Source organism: Corvus brachyrhynchos, unplaced genomic scaffold, assembly GCF_000691975.1.
Source record: "Corvus brachyrhynchos isolate BGI_N302 unplaced genomic scaffold, ASM69197v1 scaffold101, whole genome shotgun sequence".
Taxonomy (NCBI): Eukaryota; Metazoa; Chordata; class Aves; order Passeriformes; family Corvidae; genus Corvus; species Corvus brachyrhynchos.
In genome coordinates, this window is record NW_008237239.1 from 12110965 (window position 1) to 12134494 (window position 23530).

The 23530-nt window shown below is 36.7% G+C and overlaps 1 protein-coding gene across 5 annotated transcripts; it reads right to left on the reverse strand.

Moving 5' to 3' along the window:
- Positions 1-1632: 1632 nt before the first annotated feature.
- WDR63 (WD repeat domain 63) lies at positions 1633-23530 on the reverse strand. Of its 5 annotated transcripts, XM_017729970.1 has the most exons (22): positions 23416-23530; positions 23130-23168; positions 19493-19674; positions 18844-18948; positions 17866-17991; positions 16270-16469; positions 15900-16016; positions 15045-15229; positions 13998-14122; positions 13805-13894; positions 13275-13391; positions 11737-11865; positions 9703-9776; positions 8188-8326; positions 7362-7449; positions 6556-6686; positions 5663-5726; positions 5176-5306; positions 4324-4528; positions 3836-3927; positions 2449-2582; positions 1772-1864 (listed from the first exon to the last, which is right to left on the reverse strand). In XM_017729970.1, the coding sequence occupies exons 1-22, from the start codon at positions 23513-23515 to the stop codon at positions 1858-1860; spliced, it is 2580 nt and encodes an 859-aa protein (XP_017585459.1). In that variant the 5' UTR covers positions 23516-23530; the 3' UTR covers positions 1772-1857. The 5 variants fall into 5 exon arrangements, with proteins under 5 accessions (XP_017585458.1, XP_017585457.1, XP_017585460.1 ...); XM_017729969.1 differs by lacking the exon at positions 2449-2582 and having other exon boundaries at positions 1633-1864; positions 3836-3924; XM_017729968.1 differs by lacking the exon at positions 2449-2582 and having other exon boundaries at positions 1633-1864.

The following is a 23530-nucleotide window of genomic DNA, read 5'->3' on the forward strand; positions in this document are numbered from 1 at the left end:
CCTACAGGTATTTGAACATCTAAGTTTGTATTTGACAGATTGAAGGATCCTGATGGGATGTATTATCTCATGTCTCCTGTGGGAACAGTGATGAGGAGGAAAATGGCTCTCAGGAAGATTACTCCCTTTCCATTGGGGCATTCCTACAGCTCCCCAAATTACTTTGCTCTAGGGAGGGAGGGGAGCTGATAAGCAGAGCCCTGATCTGCTGCCTCTTTGGCCTTACTGTTAGGAAAACCCTCTAAAATCCCTCTGTCTTTTGGAATATTTTCTTAATCAAAACTCTTAAGAGTGCCTCTGTGGTGGGGAACAAGGCTCCCGTTGAGGCTGCTGCCTCTTCTGAGGAGTAGTGATAGAACTGCAGTGGAGGGGGTGGCTGGGCTTTCCAGATAAGCCATGACCATATGATTGACATACATATGTAGTTTGCAGCCCTGTTAATCAAAAGAAATCTGTGGAAGATGCTCTGAGATGGGGTACTAATGAAGTCCAGGCCTGATAACAGAGAGATGAGCTTTTTAATTAGTCACTTGTATGATATTTACATATCTGTGTAGAGCAGGCTGTTAGTTAAATATTGGTTTAGCAGAGGAGCAGTGTTCTCTTCCTGTTTGCACTCTGACTGCAAACACTGTACTGCAGGTGCTAGGGACACGATTGTTGAATTTTCCTTGGTTTTAATTTAGAACTAGTTCAATAGGAAGGACAAGGAATATTGCTATAATATTTAAACTTCAAAGTAGCAAACAAGAGACCATTTTTCAAACCGAGTCCTATCTAGTGGAACCAAACCTCTCTTAAATCTGACCAAAGTTCAATCAAAGTGCTAAAAGTACATGATAGGGAGATCCTGGCTGTAGAAAATTGAAGGGGCATGTCTTCAACACTGTCTAACCCCAAGTTGCAGTGTTTATTTTGGGATGCAGGAGCCTCACACAGATCCTGTTTTCTCTTTGGCTGTGCTTTACTCTGGTGAAGCAGAGCACTGGGGCTGGCTATTGCTTGTCAGCTGAAGATCCTCTCTGCAAATCCCCAGTGTGTCAGTTGTCTTTTGTGCTTTAGTGTCTACTGTGACCACATGGACATTTGTTTGACAGGAGTCTGTGACCCTGAACTGCTTGACAGGCTGTGCTCAGTTACATGGTGTCTGACCTGGCTATTGAAACCCAGTAGCAGCAGAACCACTTACCAAAGAGTCCTCTCTGGATGGAGGGTGAGCATTAATATTCATGAGCTGTTACTCATTTACACTGGTAAATATTAAAACTTCTGTATAACACCATTTGATCTCTCTGAGGGATAATTGTCTTTTGACAGAAATGCACAACTACAGTGAGCTTACTAGAAGCAGGTTGTTCTAAATTAAACTGATTTCTTTGAGGCAACAATATAATGGACTTGGTTTTCTGTTTGTAAGCATTTGCCAGGATTAAGTAACAATAAGTTTGTAAACTGATGATGGCCAGTAAAAGCAGTTCAGAGTCCTGACAGACAGAGCTTTGAAAACTATTATTTAAAGGGAATATTAATAATAATTGTATTAATGAAAAACAGTGGCGAAACTGAGTCCAAATCAATTTTTCTTTAACCACACTGTGAGCAAACAAATGCATAAGGTTAATGAAACAATAATCTCTTGCTGCAAGATTCTTTATTTCCAAAGCTAAACATGTTCTGCTGAAAGAGAGGTCTTTCAGTAAGAAGCTTGCTGGTTCTAAAGGTGATAATGGGCTCCAAGCATCCAATGAGGAAAGTATTTCTTGTCTCTAAATCCATTACTATCTGCTTCTCCAGCTCCAGAAACACAGTATAATGTGCATTTTCTTGCTCCTCCATCTCTTCTTTTGTTTTCTGTAGTCATATGCTGAAGGAAAAAACATACCAGGAAATAGTGCGCTGTTAAGCTTTGAAACCTGTATGTGACCCCATTGCTTTCCAATGGATTGTGTCAGAGCTGTCACAAATTAATGAAAATAGGCATCACCTAGGGCTACATCAATCAACCAAAGAAATGACAGTTTAGTTATTTAGTATTATTAAGCCATTTACCAAAGAATGGATAGGCAAAATTCTTATGTGAGTAAAGAATGGAAGGCTGGAAGCCATCCTTCCTTTAAGGAGCAATATTTATAGAGAAGTTGCCAAAATGTAACTTTTTGAACAAGCAACTGGTGTAAAATGAAAAGCAAATTCATAGTTATTAAATGTCCATAGGCTCTAATGCTCTTGCAGGGGGTTCACTTGACCAAGAAATGCACCCACATGAACTAGGACCATCTTTTCCATTCTTAAGAACTGTAAATATGAAATAAAGAGCTGCTAAGCTATTCTGATTATATCCATCTTGGTTTTTTGAAAATACTGTGGAAAATCCTGTCTAGCAATATAGGTGCATTTTAAAGATAGAAAGGAACACAGAAAGTTTTCTTAACTCCAAGTATAACATACTGTTTTCTCTCTCTCTGTCTCCAGCTCCATTTCAATTCTGTTTTGGCTTTAAACTTTTGATACTCTTTAAACTCCTGTTCACAGTACTTCAGATATTTGACTTCTCTTTCGAAGTAATCAAGTACACTGGCATGCTGTAAACACAGTGACAAACAAGGGTCATTACATGCCCAGAGACACAGATCTCTTGCTGATGGTCTGAATGGTATTAATATTTTATCTAAACTGATAATATAAATATCTCTATTTCTCCCAGTAGTTTGCAACAAAACAATGTAAAGATGTGACCAACTTCAAGCACAAAGAAACCATAAACTACCATACTTTGGTGTTACACTAGGCATTCGTTTTATCTGGGATTCTGTGTTTTAGTTTTTGTTAGTCTCTTCAACAGCCTAGTGTTTTTCAGTGAATACTTCAGTTACAATGGGCATAACCTAAATATTAGTGACTGTTCCTTGGCTGGTAATTCTGCACCCTAAACAGTTTAGTTTCAAACACAGGTAATCTGTGCAGAAGCAGTGTGTTTCCTCATATCACTCAGTTACCTCCTGCTTTGCTTTGGAGAAGTTATGTTTACTGAAATGAAGCTGCTGACCTGATGTTTTATTGCTGCCTACTGCAGCTCTGTGCATGGCAGACCTTTATGGGATGTTTATGAACTATTTAAGTGCCTGCATAAACTTAAAACTGTAATAGAATGGGAAGATGATTTTGTGATGTAAGAGTAACAGATGAGATAGCAGGCACGACTGCTAGACTGAAACATTGGCTCAATCTTTGGCTGGGAGCGGGGGGAAAAGAACAACTGAAAACTATGTAGAAAAAAAGAGAAATTAAAACTGCTTGCATTGTTCCCATGGCCTTTTGGTACAGATAGTCCTTATTTCATGAGCATGAATGAGTGGGAATGTTAGTAACAGTTTTCAAAATGTGCTTTCACTAAACTAGAACCAGATACGAAGACATGTAAATTGAATTACCAAATTTAAAGGAAAAAAATTAGCACAAATGTGGACAAGAAGGTGTAAAGAAAAAGGAATTCAGTATATATACATTACTATGCACTCTAAAGCCTTGTTTTAATGCATGAAAGATGTCATTTTATGGATGTGGCAAAAAATACTGACCTCTTAATTGTGTTTTCATGTAGCCAGGTTGGAACAGTGGAATTCTGCCAACTGTCACTGAGATTTCCTTCAGTTGACTCCTATCTAAGCTCTGTGCAAAGCCAGCTTGGCTACAGGTGGTCTTTGGAGAATATGGCTATACTCATCTCAAATTAATTGCCATTATTTGGAGGCATTTTTCTCTAGGCAGACTTGTTTGTGTGTTGGGAGTTTTCAGGGTAAAGTGTCAAAGAGATTTAATAAAAATTCTTACCAACCTCATTACTCGAAGGGTGACATAGTGTTTGACAGATTTCCAAAATATGCAGTACTCCAAGATCATCAGAAACAGCTAGAAAATGCTGCTCTGCTGAAAGATATTTGACAAAAAACCATATAAACAATCCAAATTCCAACAGCAATGTGAACCTCCACCCAAAGACAAGCTACAGAGGGTTCCTTTTTTTTCTGGTCTTTTTAGTTTATTGTTCACTGCAGCAAAAAAGGCAACCATTTTGCTCTCTTATTTTATTAATTCCTTTAAAATTTTTCTTATAACAGACTTTTTAAAATGAAATATTTTCAGTTGCTTTTATGCCATGGTGGTATACTTAGAACTGATGTATCCATTTTTGTATGTACAGTGTTAAATTTGTGGAAGTAAGTACTTATATAAGATCATTTGTAGTTAGATTTGTGTGCCTTGGAGTCATGGGGCATTTTGCAAACAGGGTAGCACAATGAAGTGCAATCACCACCAACATACCTGAGCCACTGGAGGGGCTGATGAAAGTGATGATTGATTTGGAGATGTTCTGGAAATGAGATGGCTCATGAGTTTTCTTCAGTAAGTCCCAAATATCTATATTTCCATTGTCTCTGCCAATGAAGAAAACTCCTGGTCTTGTTAAGGACCATTGTCCTGCAGTGTATCTTCCTGCAGAGCAACTTGACTGAAGGATTGGTCCATTCTTAATTTTTTTTGAAAACAAATAAAAGAGAGACCCAACAATCGAACAGTACTACCAATTCACTACTTCAAATCTCCTGTCTTTGGAAAATGCTCACAATTTAAATGGTCCCATTACAAAAATTATATCAATGGCAAAATTCCGACCACCCGCTGCAGATAAAAAGGATTGTGGGGAAGTAAAAAAACTGGTATCTCACTTCCTGTCTGTATGCTGTTAAAACCTATAGTCTGGAGATTTTGTCAGGTGCAGCTAACCTGGATTCCTACATGAGACAAACTCAAAAACCCCCCATGTTTCTTTGTCTTCACATGATGAAAAAACCTTGTCCTGAAATACAAGTTCTTCAGATTTGTTCAGCATGCATTCCCCTAGCAGCAGAAATGAACAGCTGGGAAGCTACATTTTTCACAAGGTTGGAATTTAGGAAAGTCACTTCACTTTTTTTGTAAAACTCGAGTTTACTAAGCTATATCTAAAATAGTGTTCTGATGTGAAGAAGCTGGAAAGCTTCTTTTATATCTGTTTTGTTTCTAAGCTATGAAGCTTTGTGACTTACACGTTTCTGAAAATACAGTCTCTGAGCCTGTTACAGACCTGTCTTGTATACCTATACCATATGTTACAGCTGTGTTAAAGCAACTTACTGTAACCCCTTCTTTCCAAATGGCAAACTTCTGGCCTCCAATGCTTAGAAAGATGTCTTTAAAAAATGGAGAGTTCTGGAGAGTGTTGATAGTTTCAGTGTGGAGGGTGTATTTCTGCAAGTGCATCTGACCTAATGAAGGAAAAAGGCAGTTGCTTGTTTCTAGTGCCTTATTGATCAAGAAACAAGAGTGCAGGACTCAACACAGGCCTGGAAGATACCAGCCTCTTTATTTTTGCTCACAAGGTACAGGAATTGGAATTGCCACAAATCTATTTACATCCATGATTTGTGCCAGCATCTTTGTGCTATTTTGTCATGCCAGCTAAAGTGCTTGCACTTTTGAGGGTACTGTTAAATCTGGGTGTCATCAGTGAGATAGATTAGAGCTATGAGCAAGAACCTTAAAAAGACAGAGTATAGACACAAATATTTTAAAGGTAGTGATATATTAAGATTTAAACAGATATAGAGAAACTTGAACTTACTAACTGGTTTTTTTGAATGAGTATTAATTTTCATTTTCCAGTCAGAATAAACAACTTCTCCATCCTGTAGTGCCAAAAAAAATCAAGCAAATGCTAATGTTAGAGCTTGGTGGCTTATTTCAAACTGACTTGATTTTAAGCTGTGACTTTTCTTAATTATAACCATCATTAAATCTGGTCTGAGTAAATTTAAACCTGAATTTGCAGCCAATGACTGAAAACACATTAAAGTTTTGCATGACCATTTTTCAGTTCTGTGTTGCCAGAACAGCTTTACTTGCCATGATGTATGTAGGCAGTCCTTCCTGCAGAACTAGGTGCTTGGTTTTTATAGTTCATGCTTTGCTCCAGTATTTAGGGAAAAGGTGACAGGAAGCAAAAAGATAGCTAGAAGGCAAATTTTCATTTCTGTATGAACTCAGAACTGGGAAAGATTCATGAATTTTAGGTGCATAGGGTGGGTAGCGGGCTATGAATAGTTGGATTTCCTAAAATGAAATTAAGTTGGGGGCCAAACTGTAGTATAAATGTTTTCAGCTGGCATGAGGGAAGACACTAAAAGAAGTTACTGATTTTATGTGTTCTGGAATAAGGAAACACTCTGGTTCTGAATAGGTGGTTAAGCTCAACATATTTTGAAAATGTTTTCTAAATCTGCCCTCAAAGTAAGGGTTCATCATCTATTGAATATTGGAGGTTTATCAATTTTTTAAGCATGTAGCTAAAAGTATTAGTATGGAAGTAAAATATGGCATGTTCAGAAAGATCTTTTAACTTACACCTGAAGAAAACATGGAAGTCCATACATTTGTGAAAACCCTGTTATTTAGCTGTTCAGTCTTTTAGATATCTTAGATTAACATTTTAATTGGTAATATATTATTTTCACTTACTTCATTTCCAAAAAAAAAGTTGGTGGATATATTTTCTAGCACTTCCAGATTTTTGCTTGAAGAAGCACTCATCTCTGTATATGGGCTCTCTTTGATGGGTGCTCTTAGTGCACTCAGAGATTTTGCCTTCCCTGGGAAACAACAGTTACATCTTTTTATTATACAATGGAATTTATCAGACCTAACAAACCCTTTGTCTTGTAAAGGTAGTTTGTGGATGAGGGGAATTTCAAGAGAAGATATGAAGAAAGACTGCCAAGTAAAGCAGCATTTCTGTGGGTTATGGTTTCCTGGTGGCATCTCCCCATTGCTGCAGCTCTGGTCAGTGCTTCCCACATCCAGACAATACTTAGGAGAGCACCATCCTGTTCTTCACCAGTTTTACACAGCACCAGTGTCTCTGTGGGAACTGCCCTTACACATGGCCCGTAGCTGCTGCAACCAGGAGCTAACATCTCTGCTCCAGGGAATGGATTATGTTTCTAAAAATAGTTTTCTGTAATGGCTGAAAAGGACATAACTGTTTCAGGGATAGAGAGATTGGGTGGGGGATTTGCATGGGCTCTTAAGTGAAACCGGATAGAGTTACTGTGTATATGGAACTGCTCAGTTTGGATTCAGTACATGCACATTTCTTCATAGTTAACAAATGTAGGTCACACACTGAATATCAGTATACTTAAGAAATATTTTCCCCAGGTGTGTTTAGCTATACAGCATTTTGTTGCTCTGCTTTTATTATGTATATACTGAAATACAAGCTTATTAATAACATTTTCCTCAGTAAGGTGTAATAAAAATATTACCTGAGGTTTTGTAACGATACTGCAGTTCCCTTAAACTAATTCTGGTGGGACCATAGTCTGTGTTGGAATCCCTTTCACGCAGATTTATCTGTTCAGAAAGAAGTGCATTTGCTAAACCGTTGTGTCAGATCTTTGAGGTACAAGTCTGAATGGCTTTCTGCTGTAATGGAACAGATCTTTGCAGTGTGTTTCTAATACTCCACAAGCAGTATTTGCTGTCTCACATACAAGCAGGGAGAAAATGCTCTTTGTGTTACCTTTTTCCTGTAAGAATTTTGCTTTGTTTCTAGCAAAAAGCCCAAACAACCCAGCTCCAGTGGTCATGCATGTATGAAAACTGTGCCAGCTGCAGCTATTCTGAGCAGCACAGATCAGCATGTCTAAAATGATAACTTCTTTTTCTTACCTCACTTTTTTTCACAAGCTCCTATGACCATTTTCATGAAACTGAATGTTTGTTTGCTAGTAATTATGGTTCTGCTGACTATGACCGTGTTCCACCATTTGGGACCCACTGAGATAGACAGCAGAGCAGTTGAAAAGGTTGACAGGAACTTAACACTGTTTATGTAACTACTTTTGCACCTACTGCAGTGTTTTAGAAGCAGGCATGCTGTTTCTCATTAATTAGCTTTACAAAATGCATTTTATTGAAGTTTCAAAGGAATGTTGAGGTATTTAACTACATAATCAGAAAGAAAATCACAAGGAAGTCACAATTTGCTGGAAAAAATGGAGTTGGGAAGCCAAAGAATATGTTCCTATGGAGTTCTGGCCATATCTACAGTTTGGTTTGATCCCTGTGTTCTGTGTTTGTGTACACTACCTTTATGAGAGGTTTCCAGGAGAGATCTAAATCCTCATCAGTATCTGGGGGTATATAAGATCTTTTCTCCTCCTTTATTTTCTCAGTTAAAAATTTTTGACGATGTTCGATGGACGGAATATCCCAAAACAATATTGAGCTGCAAAATAATTGTATAGTGTAGAGTGTTTTGGTTTGAAGTTACATGCAATTTTCCTTAAATTTTAAAGTTTGGGGTTTTTTAACCTTTTATCTTCAAGCCTTATATAACAGTAGAGATTCTGAAAATCAGACAAAGGCTAAATAATTAATTTCTTTTGTAAGTGATGAAATATATTTCTTTATTTACCATTTCATCAGTTAATTATACCAAAGCAGCTTGATAGTATTCATACAGTTTGCTTATGGACAGTTATTGGGTGAACTAATTGGCAGTGCCTGGGTGAAATTCCTGAAGGCTGTAACAGGTAATTTAGTAATTCAAATTGAAGATCAGTCCCAATTTTTGTGTGTACCAATTAATTTGCTGACATTCAAGGCAAATGGCTCCACTCACTTGTATCTGTTATCTCATTGGAGTTTTCAGCCCTCTGATTGTTCCTTTTGCTCTACTCTGGACATTCACTCACAGGTTTGATACAGCCAATGAAACTTTCCTCATTGCTGATATCTAAAAGGAGTTGCTCAGGGACTTGTGCTCTTCAAGTATGACACTACAGTGACTTCCCTGTTCTTAACTTCAGGTAAATACTTTCAATTTAGAACACTGGTGGGTGAGTAGTTAAAATAATTTCTTCTATGTGAATTACTTGCATTACACTGCAAACTTATTAAGAAGTGTATTTGCGATCTTTCTTCTCATTTAATTCTTCAAAGTCTTCTCTGTTATTTGATTAGGGAAAATAACTTTGCATCATTATAAAATTTTGCTCTCTCTGACCCTCCCTTTGATGTAACTAACAAATATGTGATTCAGCCCAGCCATGCAGCCTTGAAGCCTTAAGCCTTCTGACATCATGGAAGCTAAACCTTTATTTCCACTTCTTGCATTCTGCTCCCTTGCCAGTCACACAGAACAATAACTATCACAACTATTCAGTCCACGAAAGAGGAGATTCATAAAGAATAATTTTGCCAGCTAAGTCTCCAAATTTACCTAGAGTTTACAGTATTTCTGTAGAAATAGGCCTTAGCATCTTTTAGGAGCTTTTTGTGCATGTCATACAATCAAATATAAGTGTGGGGATGTGGCTTTCCAGGCTAATGCATGTGTGATCGACACTCTTCTGAAGGTGTTATACACAGAATATAAACATATATATGCAAGGATTTTCAGTTAATAAACTCTTAATGCCATTACTGTAAAGGGTTTGACTGACAAGAATGCAAAGTACTTGTCTTCTGCATACATAATTTCAGCCACTCAGGATATGCTGATAGGAATCCAGAAATGTGCTAGTTAAATCATGGATTATGCTTCATAAAGTATTCCAAAGGAAACTGAAAGATGTCTTGTAGAGTATGTATTGTATATACCAATCAGGGGAGCAGGTTACAAGCTGCAGGTAATTTTCATCTCTGTTTTCAGAAGTACCACCCTTTTGGTCACCCTGAAAATAACAGTAATAATTATTACAGGGGAAGAAGATGAAAGACAAAAATCACACTCTGATACATAAGTACTTCAACACAAAACAAGCTACTAGAAATAAAGTCACTGTTTCTGCTTGGGTAAGGTTTGAAAATCAGGACATATTAATTTGCAGTTATAAAGTCAAGCTGTTTTACAAATATACTTCAAGTGAACTGATACCAGCTTTGCCTCCTACACACCTAAAATTCCAAATTAACTTAGAAGGATAAATACTTACCTGTACCACTGCAAGTCAGGCCCTCTTTAATGTGCCATGTTTGTAACTTCTTTTATGCAGCTTAACCAAAGAGCTGGTAATTGAGAGATTTATCTCCAACAGTTCACTGTAGTGGGAGTGATGGCTCTTTGCCAAGTTTACACCATGGGTCATCTATCTTAAATTATCTCTTGGCTAAGCCTCACTGTGGGATCGTAATGGTGCCTTCAAATGTTAATTATTAATATTTTAGTTTGTCTGTGTGGGGTTCTGCAGGTTTTATATTACTTATCATTTACCAAGTAGTTATTGGTTTATAGCAAATTAATTTTAATTACTCAGGAAAATAAAGGAAAGGTGTCAGGGATAACAAGTGAGTATAAGCTAATCAAATCTAACTTCTAGTATATAAAAAACAAACATATTTTGGCAAAAACTGTACTTATAAAGTTTGCAGCAAAATTCCAGCTATTTTTTTTTTTTAGGCCAAATTAGGCCTACTCTAATTTTCATGCATGAGTTTGTCAACCTGTAATCACAATGGTAGTCTTGCAGCCAGGCAAAGCTGAATTAGGTTCTGGATGTGACTTTGAATAGTTTTTCATTAATATGTAATTATAAAACTGCTGATTTTAGGAACTGTGCCATAAAAACTGCTGTGTTGTATAAAGGCTGACACATATTCCATGTTTATATAACAAAAAGTAAGTCCCAGTACATGTTGCTAAATACTGGCAGAGTGACTCCTTTGTCAGTGTTCTTCATGAAGCCTGGGTCTCCTGTGTCTGTTATCCCAGATGAACACAAAAACAGCTTTTTGAGCCTAAACCTTGGCTAAAAAAACCCCACCCAAACAACAAAAACCACAACAATGTTCTGCTGTCCAATCCCTCTCTTCATGCTTTACATCTGGTACCAATTAGTATCCATGACTATTACTGTATAAAATAATAACGAATAGTGGTATCAGCTGTCTTTTTATGATAAATGTGTGCCCTTTTCCTCACTTTTCTGGAAATGTCACTAAGGACTGTAGTATCTCTGAAGTTTGGGGGTTTTTTTTCAAAAATTCATGGATATATAATTTCCATAAACCTTTTAAAGATTTCAGGTTTTTTCTTGGCCTGCTTTTCCACTGTCATTATTTTGCATTTGACAACATTTACATTAGTTTAGCAACCATTTGCAATACTTTGATAGTAAATCAGCACCCAGTCTTCCTGTTGGACCCTTTAAGTACATAGACCCTAAGTACTTTGGAGCTTTAAAACCATCACAGAAAAAGTAAGTTTTGAGTACACAGGCAGCATCTAGAAAAATTAAGGTGGCTATAATAATACCATTGTTGGGTATCCAGATATTTACGTAATTGAAGTTATTTCCTGGAATTCTTAGTGACAGGCTAGATTGCTCATAGTAGAAATTCAATACATTTTATATATGGAAGGCTTACTATAATTTTGAATTATAATTTTCTGTAAAGTTAAGGAAATTTTTTCCAGTATGAGCAGATTCATATCAGACTGAGAGCACAGTACAGTTATAAAGCACAATGAGCATGACAAGAGGCACCAGATTATTAATATTTACTAAATGCAGTGAGAAATAATGAGTACAAATAATTAACTCTTCGGTATTTTCTCTTGCGTTTGCATTAGAATTTCTGAGATGGTAGATTAGAAAAGCAATAAAAAGAAGAGAAGTGAATCTTAAAACTCACCTCAGAGTTACATGGTAGCCATTGTATATCTGCTGCTGGCTTTTTATTACTATATGGTATGGAAGAGGCTGCACAGTGTCTCACTAGAGGTGGCTCTGTGCTGCTCTGCTGGCCTTGGATAGGTGATGGCTAGAAATGTTTTAAGAGAAATCTTAGTGTATTTCCAAAATAAAATAGTAGATCTATCAAAGGAAAAAAGGTTACTTTGCATTCTGTTAATGTTTCTTCATATATTTCAGATCAGTTTATAGAACTTTCTAGGGGTCTAATACCTTCCATTTGGGAAAAAAAAATAAAAAGCAAAGCATCAAAACAGGTCTTTGGATATGAAGCTCTGAAAAGAATTCCAACGTGCCTCCACAGACACACACATCATTACTGTCTCCTCTGCTCTTAGGTCTTCCTCCTATTTATCCTCTTTACTGTCTTTTTCCACTGAAATCATCTTCTCATCTTCCATCTACCTTTTCTCTGTTCATAAGCATCTAGAATACTTTCAGCATTGCATTCAGTAGCAAACACTATCTGTAGTTGACAGGCTTTATAAGGTAAGAGTGGAGGGCATGTTGGTGTCCATTAAAGAACAGACTTAGTGAAGCCTAAGTTTCACAAAAGGCAGTAAACCTATTAAGCTGTACTAATCAGGTAGAAATTATATCATGATAATTGTGATAATGGTTTTATTTCATGAACTCATTAGGTTTGTTATCTTTTTTAGTGTCTCATGGCAAAGATTATCTACTCCTCTCTTTTGAGTTAGGATACCTTCACCCATTTTTCCTCCACAGACATATAGATACACTGCAATATACTTACAACAGAAGCATTTACCATATTAACAGCTGTTATCTTGATTTCATATAATCATAGAATGTTAAGTGGTTGGAATGGACCTTAATTAGTCCCAATCCCCCAGCCATGGACAGGGACACCTCCCACCAGACCAGGTTGCTCAAGGCCTTATCCAACCTGGCTTTGAACACTGTTGAGGTTGGGGCATCCACAACCCCAATTTGTATTCATTATTTCTCACTGGGCAACCTGTGCCAGTGTCTCACCACGCTCACAAAGTAAACAATTTCTTCGTCATATCTAACCTAAATTTCCCCTCTTTTAATTTTTACCCATTACTCCTTGTCCTTCACCACAGTTCCAAACCAAGAGTCCCTCTCCACCTCCCCTCTAGATTCCCTTCAGATACTGGGAGGTTGCTATGGGGCCTTCATACAATCTTCTCTTCTCCAGGCTGAACAGCCCCAACTTTCTCAGCTCATCTTTGCAGGGGAGGTGCTCCAGTCCTCTTATCAATTTTGTGGCCTTTCTCTGGACTTGCCCCAATAGTTCCATGTTCTTCCTGTGTTGGGGGCACCAGAGCTGGATGCAGTGCTCCAGGTGGGTAGGGGGACAGGAGCCCCTCCTTTGCCCTGCTGGCCATGCTGCTTTGGATGCAGCCCAGGATTTAGTTGGTGTTCTGTGCTGCAGTGCTCACTGCTGGGGAACCCCTGTACACCACATCCAACCATCACCCTCCAAATTACCTCAGTCACCACTGCTGCCGCTGTTGGCTCACCCTCTGACAAGTCAGTGATTTCATCAGCAACAGGTTTTGCACTTTGCAGCTTTTCTTCATGTTTAGAAATATCCCACAGTACAACCTACAGTGAGAAATGAGTATATTACAAATTATATTTTTATATGTGTATTAATACACCTTATTTTTCAAATCATGGAGGTTTGGGGAAAAACAAGAATTTCGCTCTCTGCACTAGAATTTATGAAGTCTTTAAAGTATCTTCTCTTTAGTCTGATGCAATCAACAGAAAGGTTACACTTGTCCCTAAAAAAAGTCTTTACAACTTGACCTATTTATCAACACTACAAAGAAGCATCGTACAGTAATGGCTCAGCTATGGAATAACCAGACATAGCTTCAGTCCGGGGTAAGAGAGCTTCAGGACTCTTCTGTCTCTATGTGTTACTATGGATGTCCAGTACCTCTCTTCATCCTTATGTTTATACTGGAAGAAAATACAGAAATATGCAATTTTATTTTTAAAGAGCAAAAAACCTGTCCGTCGACACAGCCACCAGCAATGATATTTGGATCACTTGGACTGAACTGAAAGCAGCAAATATCTTCAGGAGCCTTCAACACTAACTAGCGAAAAGAAAAACAAGATAGTTGAGAAATACAGTCGCACCATTTGTTTGTTCTCTTGTTATTTAAATACTTGGCATATTTAAAAGTCTTGATGAAATACCTGGAGGCAGATAGGGTCAAAAAAACTCAAGAGAAGTATAACTGACTGATGGAGCAATGATTTATTAGAAAGGTTAACTTGCTCTTCATATGAAGGCTGCTCTCTTGCTGACAGTGCTATAATCCCTGATGGAAAGAGAAAATAGATTTTCTCAAAGGAGACAATTCAAGTTTCAACACATTGATAATTCTTCTAAATGACTTATGTTTATGCCTTCTGAAAACAGTGGAAAAAACCAAAGCAGGAAAGGAGCCCCAAACAAACCAATCATGTATTTATTTTTTTTCTTTTTTTTCAGATCAGCTTTGAGGAGACTATTTTTGTAAATTAAGTTATTTAAAAGTGAGTCATAGAACCTAGGCATCAGGACAAAACTCCTCTTTTTTTGCTAGTGCTCCTCAATGGCGTAATACTGCACCTGAAATGATGTGACAGGCATATGTTCCTGGCCACCCATCAAGAAAACAAATCTTTGGTAACCCAATTAATTTTCTTACACAGGCTGCAGTGTTGGCTAGTAGTATGCTGGGATCTGGGGCATTTATATAGAACTTAATTGTGCCTTTAGGTCTGGCTGTGCAGAGCAATACCGCACAGCAGGGAGCAGGAGCTGACATTTAGTATGTCTTGTGATGCTCCCTGGCACTCGGCAGAGCCATGTCCCATTGTGGCTGTAGCATTCCTCCCAAGTATTAGGCATGCCATGAGAGCCAGGCATGGGGACAAGCACAATGGTATGCAGAGCCACCCAAAGTCTGGCACAGCAACTCTGCTTAAATGAGCCTCATGGGGGGAAATTTCTCTTTCCTATGATTTCCACTTACACATTAGGGTAAAGGACTTTGCCTTGCTTGTGTGAATTCTACAAAGAATTTGTCTGCCTCATTTTTCATTTTGTCTCGAATTGGCAATTCAAACAGGGATACTAAATCAGTTTTGATTTCTTTTTAAATTTGAAAGCTGATGATTTTATGAAAGATGCATATTTTATAGCTATCATATAATACCCATCATTGAAGACTCAAATCAGTGTTGTAGCTGCATTACCATAAATGGTTGGATGCCAGCGAACGCAGCTAATGGTTCTGTTCTTGAGATACTGCACATCTGTAAATGATTGGTATGCTTTAAGATAAACATCTGGCTTGCCTTCTTCTTTGTCTTCTGCTAGGGCCTTCCAGTCATCAAAAAAAACATCCATAATTTCATTTTGCTGCAATGCAATTTCCATTCTGTGGTGTAAAAAGCAGAGTTAACACTTCAATAATCCAGATGTGACTTACTCAATAGTAGAATTACAAATATTTCTGTAAAGAGGTAGCTTTTGTTTTTCACAAAATTATGACCACATTAGTTAAAATACCAAGTATTAATTCCTCAGTGATGTATCACTGCAAGGAAACCCTCTTCTGTTTAAACAGAAATAGATACTGTACCAAGAATTTAACTCTAGTTCTTTGTGGACCAAATACAGAGCAATTGTCCAATTCTTGTGCAAAAAATGTCATTAAGTAGGACTTGTCCCATTAATGGGACATGGCTAAGGGCATAATCTTGGGTAGGACAGCCCCTTTGCTCCCTGCACAACCATCTGCTTGAGTGGGCAGTGTTTGAAAGATCAGCTTTGCAGTTTGTTTGAAAAGATGTAACGCTATCAACTTTAGCAGTTCTGATATCTATTTAAACCAACATTCATATTTATATAGCATAGACTTCATGGTTATTTTCATAGAAACAAGTATTAAGTTAACATTGTCAATATTATAATAATAAAAAAGACAAAAAATATAGAAACAAAAAATAAAATTGGTATTTGACCAGACCAATGATCCATTCAGAGAAGAGTACTTGCTTGTATTTTATTTCAGGTAGTCTTTAAGCGTATTGCTGCAGTAATTTTACCTTATATGTACTGCTGTAAGAAATTCTTTCAGTGTCTCAGAAGACAGGGTCTCTGCTTTTGCTTCATTTGACAGCTCTCTAGTATAATATTGCGTGGATGCGTTTCTTGGATAGGTCCTACCCAATTGGAATAAATTTGAATGTAAGTATAGAAAACATTTCAAAGACAGAAACCCATGTAATGTGTAAATTTTAAATATACAGTTTTCTAGAAATTTTTTAGAAAAGAGTTTAAGAAAAAAGATGCAAACAGAGCATCCAATTTTGTTCTATTAATCAGTTTGTAACTGAGTAACTCCAGAACTTTAGTTGAGATAAGGAACAGTGCAGAGCTTAATAAATAAGCTGATAAATATTTTCTCATACTTACCATTTTGTCTGAGTACTAGTTTCTCTTACTTTTGGAACTGTTTGCACCCCCACATCCCTTTCAATCATTTTAATAGTAAAAGTATTGTCTTCATAGGATGTGCATTCAGCATAACTGTCTTTATCATCTGAAGCATTCTTATCAGTAAATGTAATCGGTGCACCAAACTTCCTGCGAACTCGAGAAATTTTGTACTTAATCTGGAAAAGATATATTTGCATGGCTAGCAGAAAAGAAAGTTTTTGGACAGTTCATTCTGTAAAATGGCAGCACTCATATAATTGTAGAATTAGTTCTATTAATGATTTCTGTGTTGAGCTTACTCATATTTCTGCACTTTGAAATTCAGAAGTGCTCTTATAAATAAACTGCATATATAATAGAAGACAGGTTTGCATTTGTAAAACAAGAAATTGTAGCGTTTTTGGATTACTGCCAGTAGAATAAGAGAATTACATTTTCTAATTCATGCAATATCAAAGCTGCACACTTAGTTAAAGGATTGATTTGCAGGAAGCCTTATGTAATACTGAATTAGGCTTCCAAGATGTAACTTTTCAGCTCTTCCCTCTCAGTGGAATTCTCAGCTTTGGGTGAGGTATTTCAGCTTCCCTTGAAGTGCCTAGGGAGAGAAAAGCACTCTGAAGAAGATGCAAAAAAAATTTGGAGGAGTTTCCTTATGTTGAGAACTAGGAAGGAAGAAGGGCTTGTCTTGATTTCTGCCCACAAAGAGAAGCAGGCACTTGATTTCCAGCAGTAGAGAGGTATTGCTTTGTCTTGGATTCATATCCAGGTACTTTTTCCCAGCACCTCCCACAGAACTGGAAAGGAAAGTACACTAAAAATTCTTTTGAGTGGACCTTGCCAGCACTGCAGAATACAGAATACTTGGACTGTGAATGTGTTAAATTTAATGACTGTGAATTAGCTTTGGAACAATCAGACATCTTTTTAAGTGTAAGGGAGATGTCCAGGTGCTGAGAACTATCAAAATTTAGCCAGTCTTCCCTGAAGAGGGATTTAGGTATTGAGTAAAAATTACTCATAGACAGTTAGATGCTTGGAGATGCCCCACACATCACCAGTTAAGTGGCGGCTGTGAGCGGATCTAGTTTTTGGACATATAATTCTCTCAATATAATCTGTAGATGTAATTAATCAAATATGTCCTTCTATAAAGTCAGCTTGTAATGCCTGTAAATACTTAAAAGGTGTTGCATGCTACTTAAATGACATCTATATACTATGAGCTTCATGGAAACAGAGCAATGACTCCCATTGTAATCTGGCCAAATTGAGCAAAAAGTGGCAGAGGTGCCAATGATGATCAGGACTTTTGAACTTACACCTTAAAAAGTAGTTATGTCTAATGCAAGACTTAAAGAGAACAGAGTTTTTTAAAAAAACGTTTCTGCAGCACTTTCAGTGTTTGTTAAAAGTTTAGCTATTTCTGTATTTCTCTCTCTTGGTTAGTTTTCTTGAAAGAACTCAAGAAAAACTGGGATTGCAGCTTCCAACTTCCTGACTTTTTTTTAAAGGAGCTTACATGTAGGGGGTTTATATTTATTGGATTGACTAACATCTGTTGGTTCTGACCTTTGTATCCCTTTCTTTAACAGATTCTTCTTCAACTTCCTTTTCGCTGCCAAGGGAAACCCAAGCTTTGTGGACTTCCAGAGTTTCCTCTCTATCTTCTTCTGTTTCTTTTGCAGTAGCTGAAAGCTGCAAAAGAAATGGTGAAAAAGAAAAGTGAGAAATGGTGCTTTCTCAAAAATTTGTTACTGAAATGTAAGTATGAACTAGAAACCCAGTTTTCAGTCTTCATTCACACATTCTTTACTTTGGTCTCAGTGCAGTGAGCCTGGGTGTACTGCGCTCCTCGGTAGGGCTGGGTTAAGTCCCATTCATTTGTGCATTAGAATTTTCCAGTAAATGTTGCATATTTAATATTTAACTACTAAAGAGAGATTGCCCTCTTGAAAGCAAATCATTTTCTATAAAAAGAATTTATAGTGATTTTTTCCATTAGGGCCTATGGGCTGGCACTTCATTTTACTTTTCTTAATTGTTTCTTCTCCTGATTCCCTGATGCTGGATGGCAAACTCATAATGAAAAATTATATAATCTTTCTATAAACATTCTCCTACAGCATAGTGCACAAGTTCTATCTATTTAGAGCTATTTAGAACTCAAGAACATTCTAATGATTTGAAAAATATATTCATAGATATTATGAAAAATAAGTATAATACTTCTTTGAAAATATTCAATATATTCATTGTCTGTTATTTTTATGTCTGAGAAATATGGGTATTGGCAGATAAAATTAATGCTCATTATTAAAAAATGAAAAAATGCAGCAATGGGTGTTATACTGGCCCTCTGAAGTAAAATACAAAAATTTAATTTAGCCCTTCTCAATATAAAACATATTTTTACAGTGATACACATATTTTTCTATGATCAGCTTAACCATTAGAGAAACACCAGATGCTTAGCAACACCATTCCTGACATCTTTGAGACTCAAAATATTCATAGATAGAACAATGCTGTGGTATACTTGGATTTTACCTCTAGAAGGTTTTCCTTGGCTTCCTCAGAAGCAACAATGTAAAAGTTCTGTCCATACTGGAACTTTGGGTCAAAAACTAGCAAGAGTTCTTCCCCTGGATATTCCTATTTTAATGAAAAAAAAAATTAGTGGAAAACTGAAAACAAATAATATTCAAAACAAACATGAGGTTGTGACTGGAAAAGCTACCACTAGTGTAAATTTAGTACCTTAGGTTAATTTTGTGTTCTTAACAGAGAATTTCACGTGCTAATTTAAAGGAATAGATGGGGTTTATTCTGTAATAAAAATAAGTCTGGGACAAAACGAATCTTTTGTATAGAGAATTAATCAGAAAAGAAACTGTTTGAATGATTCTCAATAAATAGGCCATGAATTAGTGGAAGTCAAATATGTGAAGCTCTGCCAGTTCACAGAATCAAAACTAATAGTATTTATGTTACTTTTAGCATATTTTCAATCTGAAGTTAGTAAAAAAAATGCATTGCAAGCCATGAGAAAGTTTGAGTCAACAACAGTCCATGATAGCACTTAGATATTACAGCATTGGTGCATTTACAGAGTCAAACAAGAATAGACCTGTTCCTTAAAAGAATGGACACTCTGAGAGCATTAAGTCTTAAAGTGAGGATGAAATAAGCTACATACTAGAATAACTTTTCTGAGAGGGTGGAAATCAGAAGTGTTAGCTCTTGTTTTCAGGTCTTGAATTATGTCCTCTTTTTTAATACATTTGAAACAATTTTCCTCTGTGACATCTTCATCAGCCCGGCAATTAAAAATTTTTTGGGTCTTTGCAGTCAAAAGCAAAGGAAAGATTTCTGGGTGGCCTATGAAAAAAAGCAAAATTGCATGATAACTTCAGAGTGTTGTTTAAACATGCACGTATACTTTGATAACTCTATGTCTTTACAGTTTCTAGCATAATGCCTTTGAATCTCTCAGCTTTGTTTTTGGTATTTTGGAAGGCATGAAATACAAATTATATTTACTTTATTAACCTTTGAAAATACCCAACATTTTGCACATAATCAATATGATTTCCCTGGTATGAGGGTTTTTTTCTTCTTGAGCAACAGGTTATTAAGAACTTCAGTGAAAAATCTTTAATAGACTGGTTTATAATACCTCAAGGGCAGAAGTGCATGGTTCTGACTTAAGAAAGCCTTTGAATAAATATACCGTGGTCCTTTCCTGTAGGGCAGCACCATATTAAGCCAAAGTTTAATCTAGGTGAGGCTTCTCCCAAGTAAGGATGCTTTTCTGATTTTGGACTTTCATATTGCTCCCATTGAGTTCAGAGTGTAGTAGAGACTATTTCTCACTAATCAAATGAGACTAAAGCAAGGTCACTAAAGTCAGATATCTCTTTTCAGCTTTACTGGAAAATATATAGCTGTTGTTTTCTACACACAGGATCTCTGTTAGGTTCATACACATTAACTCAAAACAAGATATTTCTTATCCTTGCTCTAGCACTGATGTCTGCATTGGTTTTGGGGAGGCTGGCTGCAGGTAGGTGACCTGTCAGCTGTGCTCTGCAAACACTCAGTCTGAGGATAACATGGAGGGCTTCTTGTTAAGTGTGTGCCACCTGTATGTGAGTAAGGCAATGTATGCAATGCTGGTCTTCCTCATGTTACATGTTCTGCCTCCAGGCCCAGGTCGTTGAATCCTGCCTGAGACTCCTCCTTTGCCATACTGCTCTGCTAGCAGACTCATGCTCTGTCTCACTCTGAATACTCCTCATGAAGGGCCCTATATTTTTGCCTGAGAAGGTTAGCAGATGTTCATCTTTGTGGTGAACTGGAAACTAAAGGACTTAGGGACATGTAGACTGTGTACTATTTTTCTGTAGTGAAATGTGCTGGCTGTTGTGATAATAGCTGATATTTTCTATCATCTTTGTTCCAGTCTCTTAGTTTAAGTTACTTAGTATTTTATCTTAATTCCCAGCACCTGTGGGGTTTTTCCTCTTTGTGTACACCTTGAAGAGAAGTTGACATACCTCAAATGATGAATGTGACCAGCTGTGTCAGCGAGATTTGAAAAGTCATCTCTAATCCAAGCCAACAAGGACTGACAAAACGATAAATCCTCCTTAATCTCTGCATAATCCTATCGCATAATACTTTATGTTTGATGAATCTGACATTTATCCTTTAAAATCTTTCAGTGCTGCTACTCCACTGCATCTGCTCTGCCATAGTCATCACTAAAATTAATGGCATGCCTGGTGTTTCTGGTACATGCTACACTATTCCAAGTATGGATTACTTAGTTGCCACTAGTTATTTCATAGCACACACAGTCTGTAGCATGCACAGGCCATTAGTTCACTTTCATCACAAGCTGTAATCAATATTGCATGATTTTCCTTTTTGATATCTTGGAGTGTTCCAGGACTTCTGTGTAGATGCTTCCAAAAAATACAAAATCATAGGGATGTTGATTGGGAAAGACCTCAAAGTCATCTGGTCCAAACTCACAGTTGCTAACACCAGACCTCAGAAATCCCAGTCAGGAGAAATGGTTGTTTATTCAATAAGCTTTTATGCTATGGTTTTTAAAATGCTGAATCATGTGTACAGGCTTGTGCACGAATGCTAATGCTAAAAAAAATCCTTTTAAAGCAATGTAGGTTTCATTGTCAAGTGAAATGATGCAAGCATGCATTAAAGTTAAGCAGAAATACGAAAGACATCACTGTGAGAGGAAACAGAGTAAGACACATACCCTAAGTGTATTTTCTTCAATGCTCTATTGCTATAAGCCCAAGTTAAAAACAAAGTAATGGTCAGAATTAAAATTACACCTGTCAGTCTAAAGAAGTAAAATTCTATATTGTTGAACATTATTTTTAACAGAATCTATAAGGACCTGATACTGGAATTCTTACATTATAAACATTTTTATTGAATGCTCTTTTCCAGTAAAAAGCATGTAACATCAGATCATAGGCTTCACATTGTTTTTCTGTTAGTAAATTGTACCTGTATCATTTGTAAAAGTCAGCAGCTCTTAGTGCTACGAGAACTTCACAAAGGACAAGAAACTCTCAGGAAGAAGTAAAGAACACTTGCAGACCTTATGCTAAGGATTGCGTGCATGGAGTTTAACTCTTGCACAGGCAGTGTCTGCTTACACCAGTGTTATTTTCCTGCTTTTAGCAACAGGTTCATAGCAGTAGTTTAGCTGTTACAGCTCTAACCTTATTTGCCAGTAGGTGGAGGTACAATTCTCTCTTACTGACTTAAGTATTTCCTGGAGCACTGAAAATACATTTTTTAAAGTAACACTTTAATCATCTGAGGGATCACTTTTTGTGCATTTTCATTACCTGAAGCTTAGCCACTTTGGTAACACTAACCAGAGAACAATTTTCACCCAGTGCTCATAGGATCATGTAGGAAAACAGGTAATTTACAGTTTCTTTAAAAATTATCCAGTTTGTATATTCCTTGTTTGCCACACCGTTTTAGCTTTTAACAATAAAAGCTGTACTGTTACAAGCCAATTAATAAGATAACCCTTTGGACTGTTCCTTTAAACCATAGATAAATTTTACATTGACATCAAGTTACCTTATATCTGAGGAATAATTGCACAAATCAGATGAGAAGAAAAATAGAACCAGAAATATGGAAAATAAAAAAAAACATTGAAAATAATTTGGTGTCTAAGAAAAAATAATATCTTTAAATTCAGATAATTGCATACTTTTAGCCCTTAACTATGGCTATGCTTAAAACTGAACTTTCGTTGCACAGAAACAAAATTGTGACTTTTAAATGGTTAATTTTTTCCCCTACAAACAAAAGATGCTAACCAATGTCTATTGGTATCTATGATTAAAACTCACAAGTCATATTCTAAAATCATCTTCTCATGAAATTTAATAATGGTTTGACAAACTTCAAAGATTAATAAATTATAAAAATATTTCTTGTTTTTCTTTCGATTCCTAAACTATTTCTAAATGCAAACATTTTGCCCCCTATAATTCTGTTGTGATGCTTTATTTCCCCTTATCCCAACTCCTCTCAAACCAAGAAAAAAACCCTCTTTTACAAACCCGTACCTGTTTCCTGCTGCACTGCCTGCTGCTCAGAGAGCCCCTGTAATCACTGTGATAACTGCATTTCTTCATATTTTCTAATTTTTCTCATTCATTAAAAAAAAAAATCTTTCCTTTTTATTCTCTGGCATTAGTAACACTGAAGCCTCAAAATGCTTTGAGTATTTCAGAACTACTACTTTAAAGCTCAGTCATCATAGCACTTACCTATACTGGCCATAGAAAGATCAACTTCATCCTTTTTACCTGAAATATAATGACATGATGTTATCAGTAGTGTTGGTTACAAAACTGTAACAAGTAATTTTACCTCTCTAAGTTTTTTATATAAAATAGCATATTCTAATTTATCTCTTTTTTTTTTTAATGCATGGGACCAAAATAATTAGGTAGATCTCATGTGAGACCAGATTGCTGCTTTTTTCATTGCTGCTGCACCTTACATACCAAGCTGGGTTCCTTTCCTTTTCAGGATTCCTTAGCTTTGCTTTACCTTTTTGTTTCTTTCCCGATGTTTTTGAACCTTTCAAGGTGGTCTTGCTGGATTTGACACTATCTGACATTTTTTCAGATTTCTCTAGAGAAAGATACATATCATCAATAATTTA

Coding starts and splice junctions, on each gene's coding strand:
- WDR63 (XM_017729968.1), bottom strand. CDS start 23,515: ATGTATCTTTCTCTAGAGAAATCTGAAAAAATGTCAGATAGTGTCAAA. Junction 11,866..13,274: donor CGGCAGCAGTGGTGACTGAG/GTAATTTGGAGG, acceptor AAACATTTCTAG/CCATCACCTATCCAAGGCCA. Junction 1,865..3,835: donor GTCACCCTTCGAGTAATGAG/GTTGGTAAGAAT, acceptor TTTTTCCTTCAG/CATATGACTACAGAAAACAA.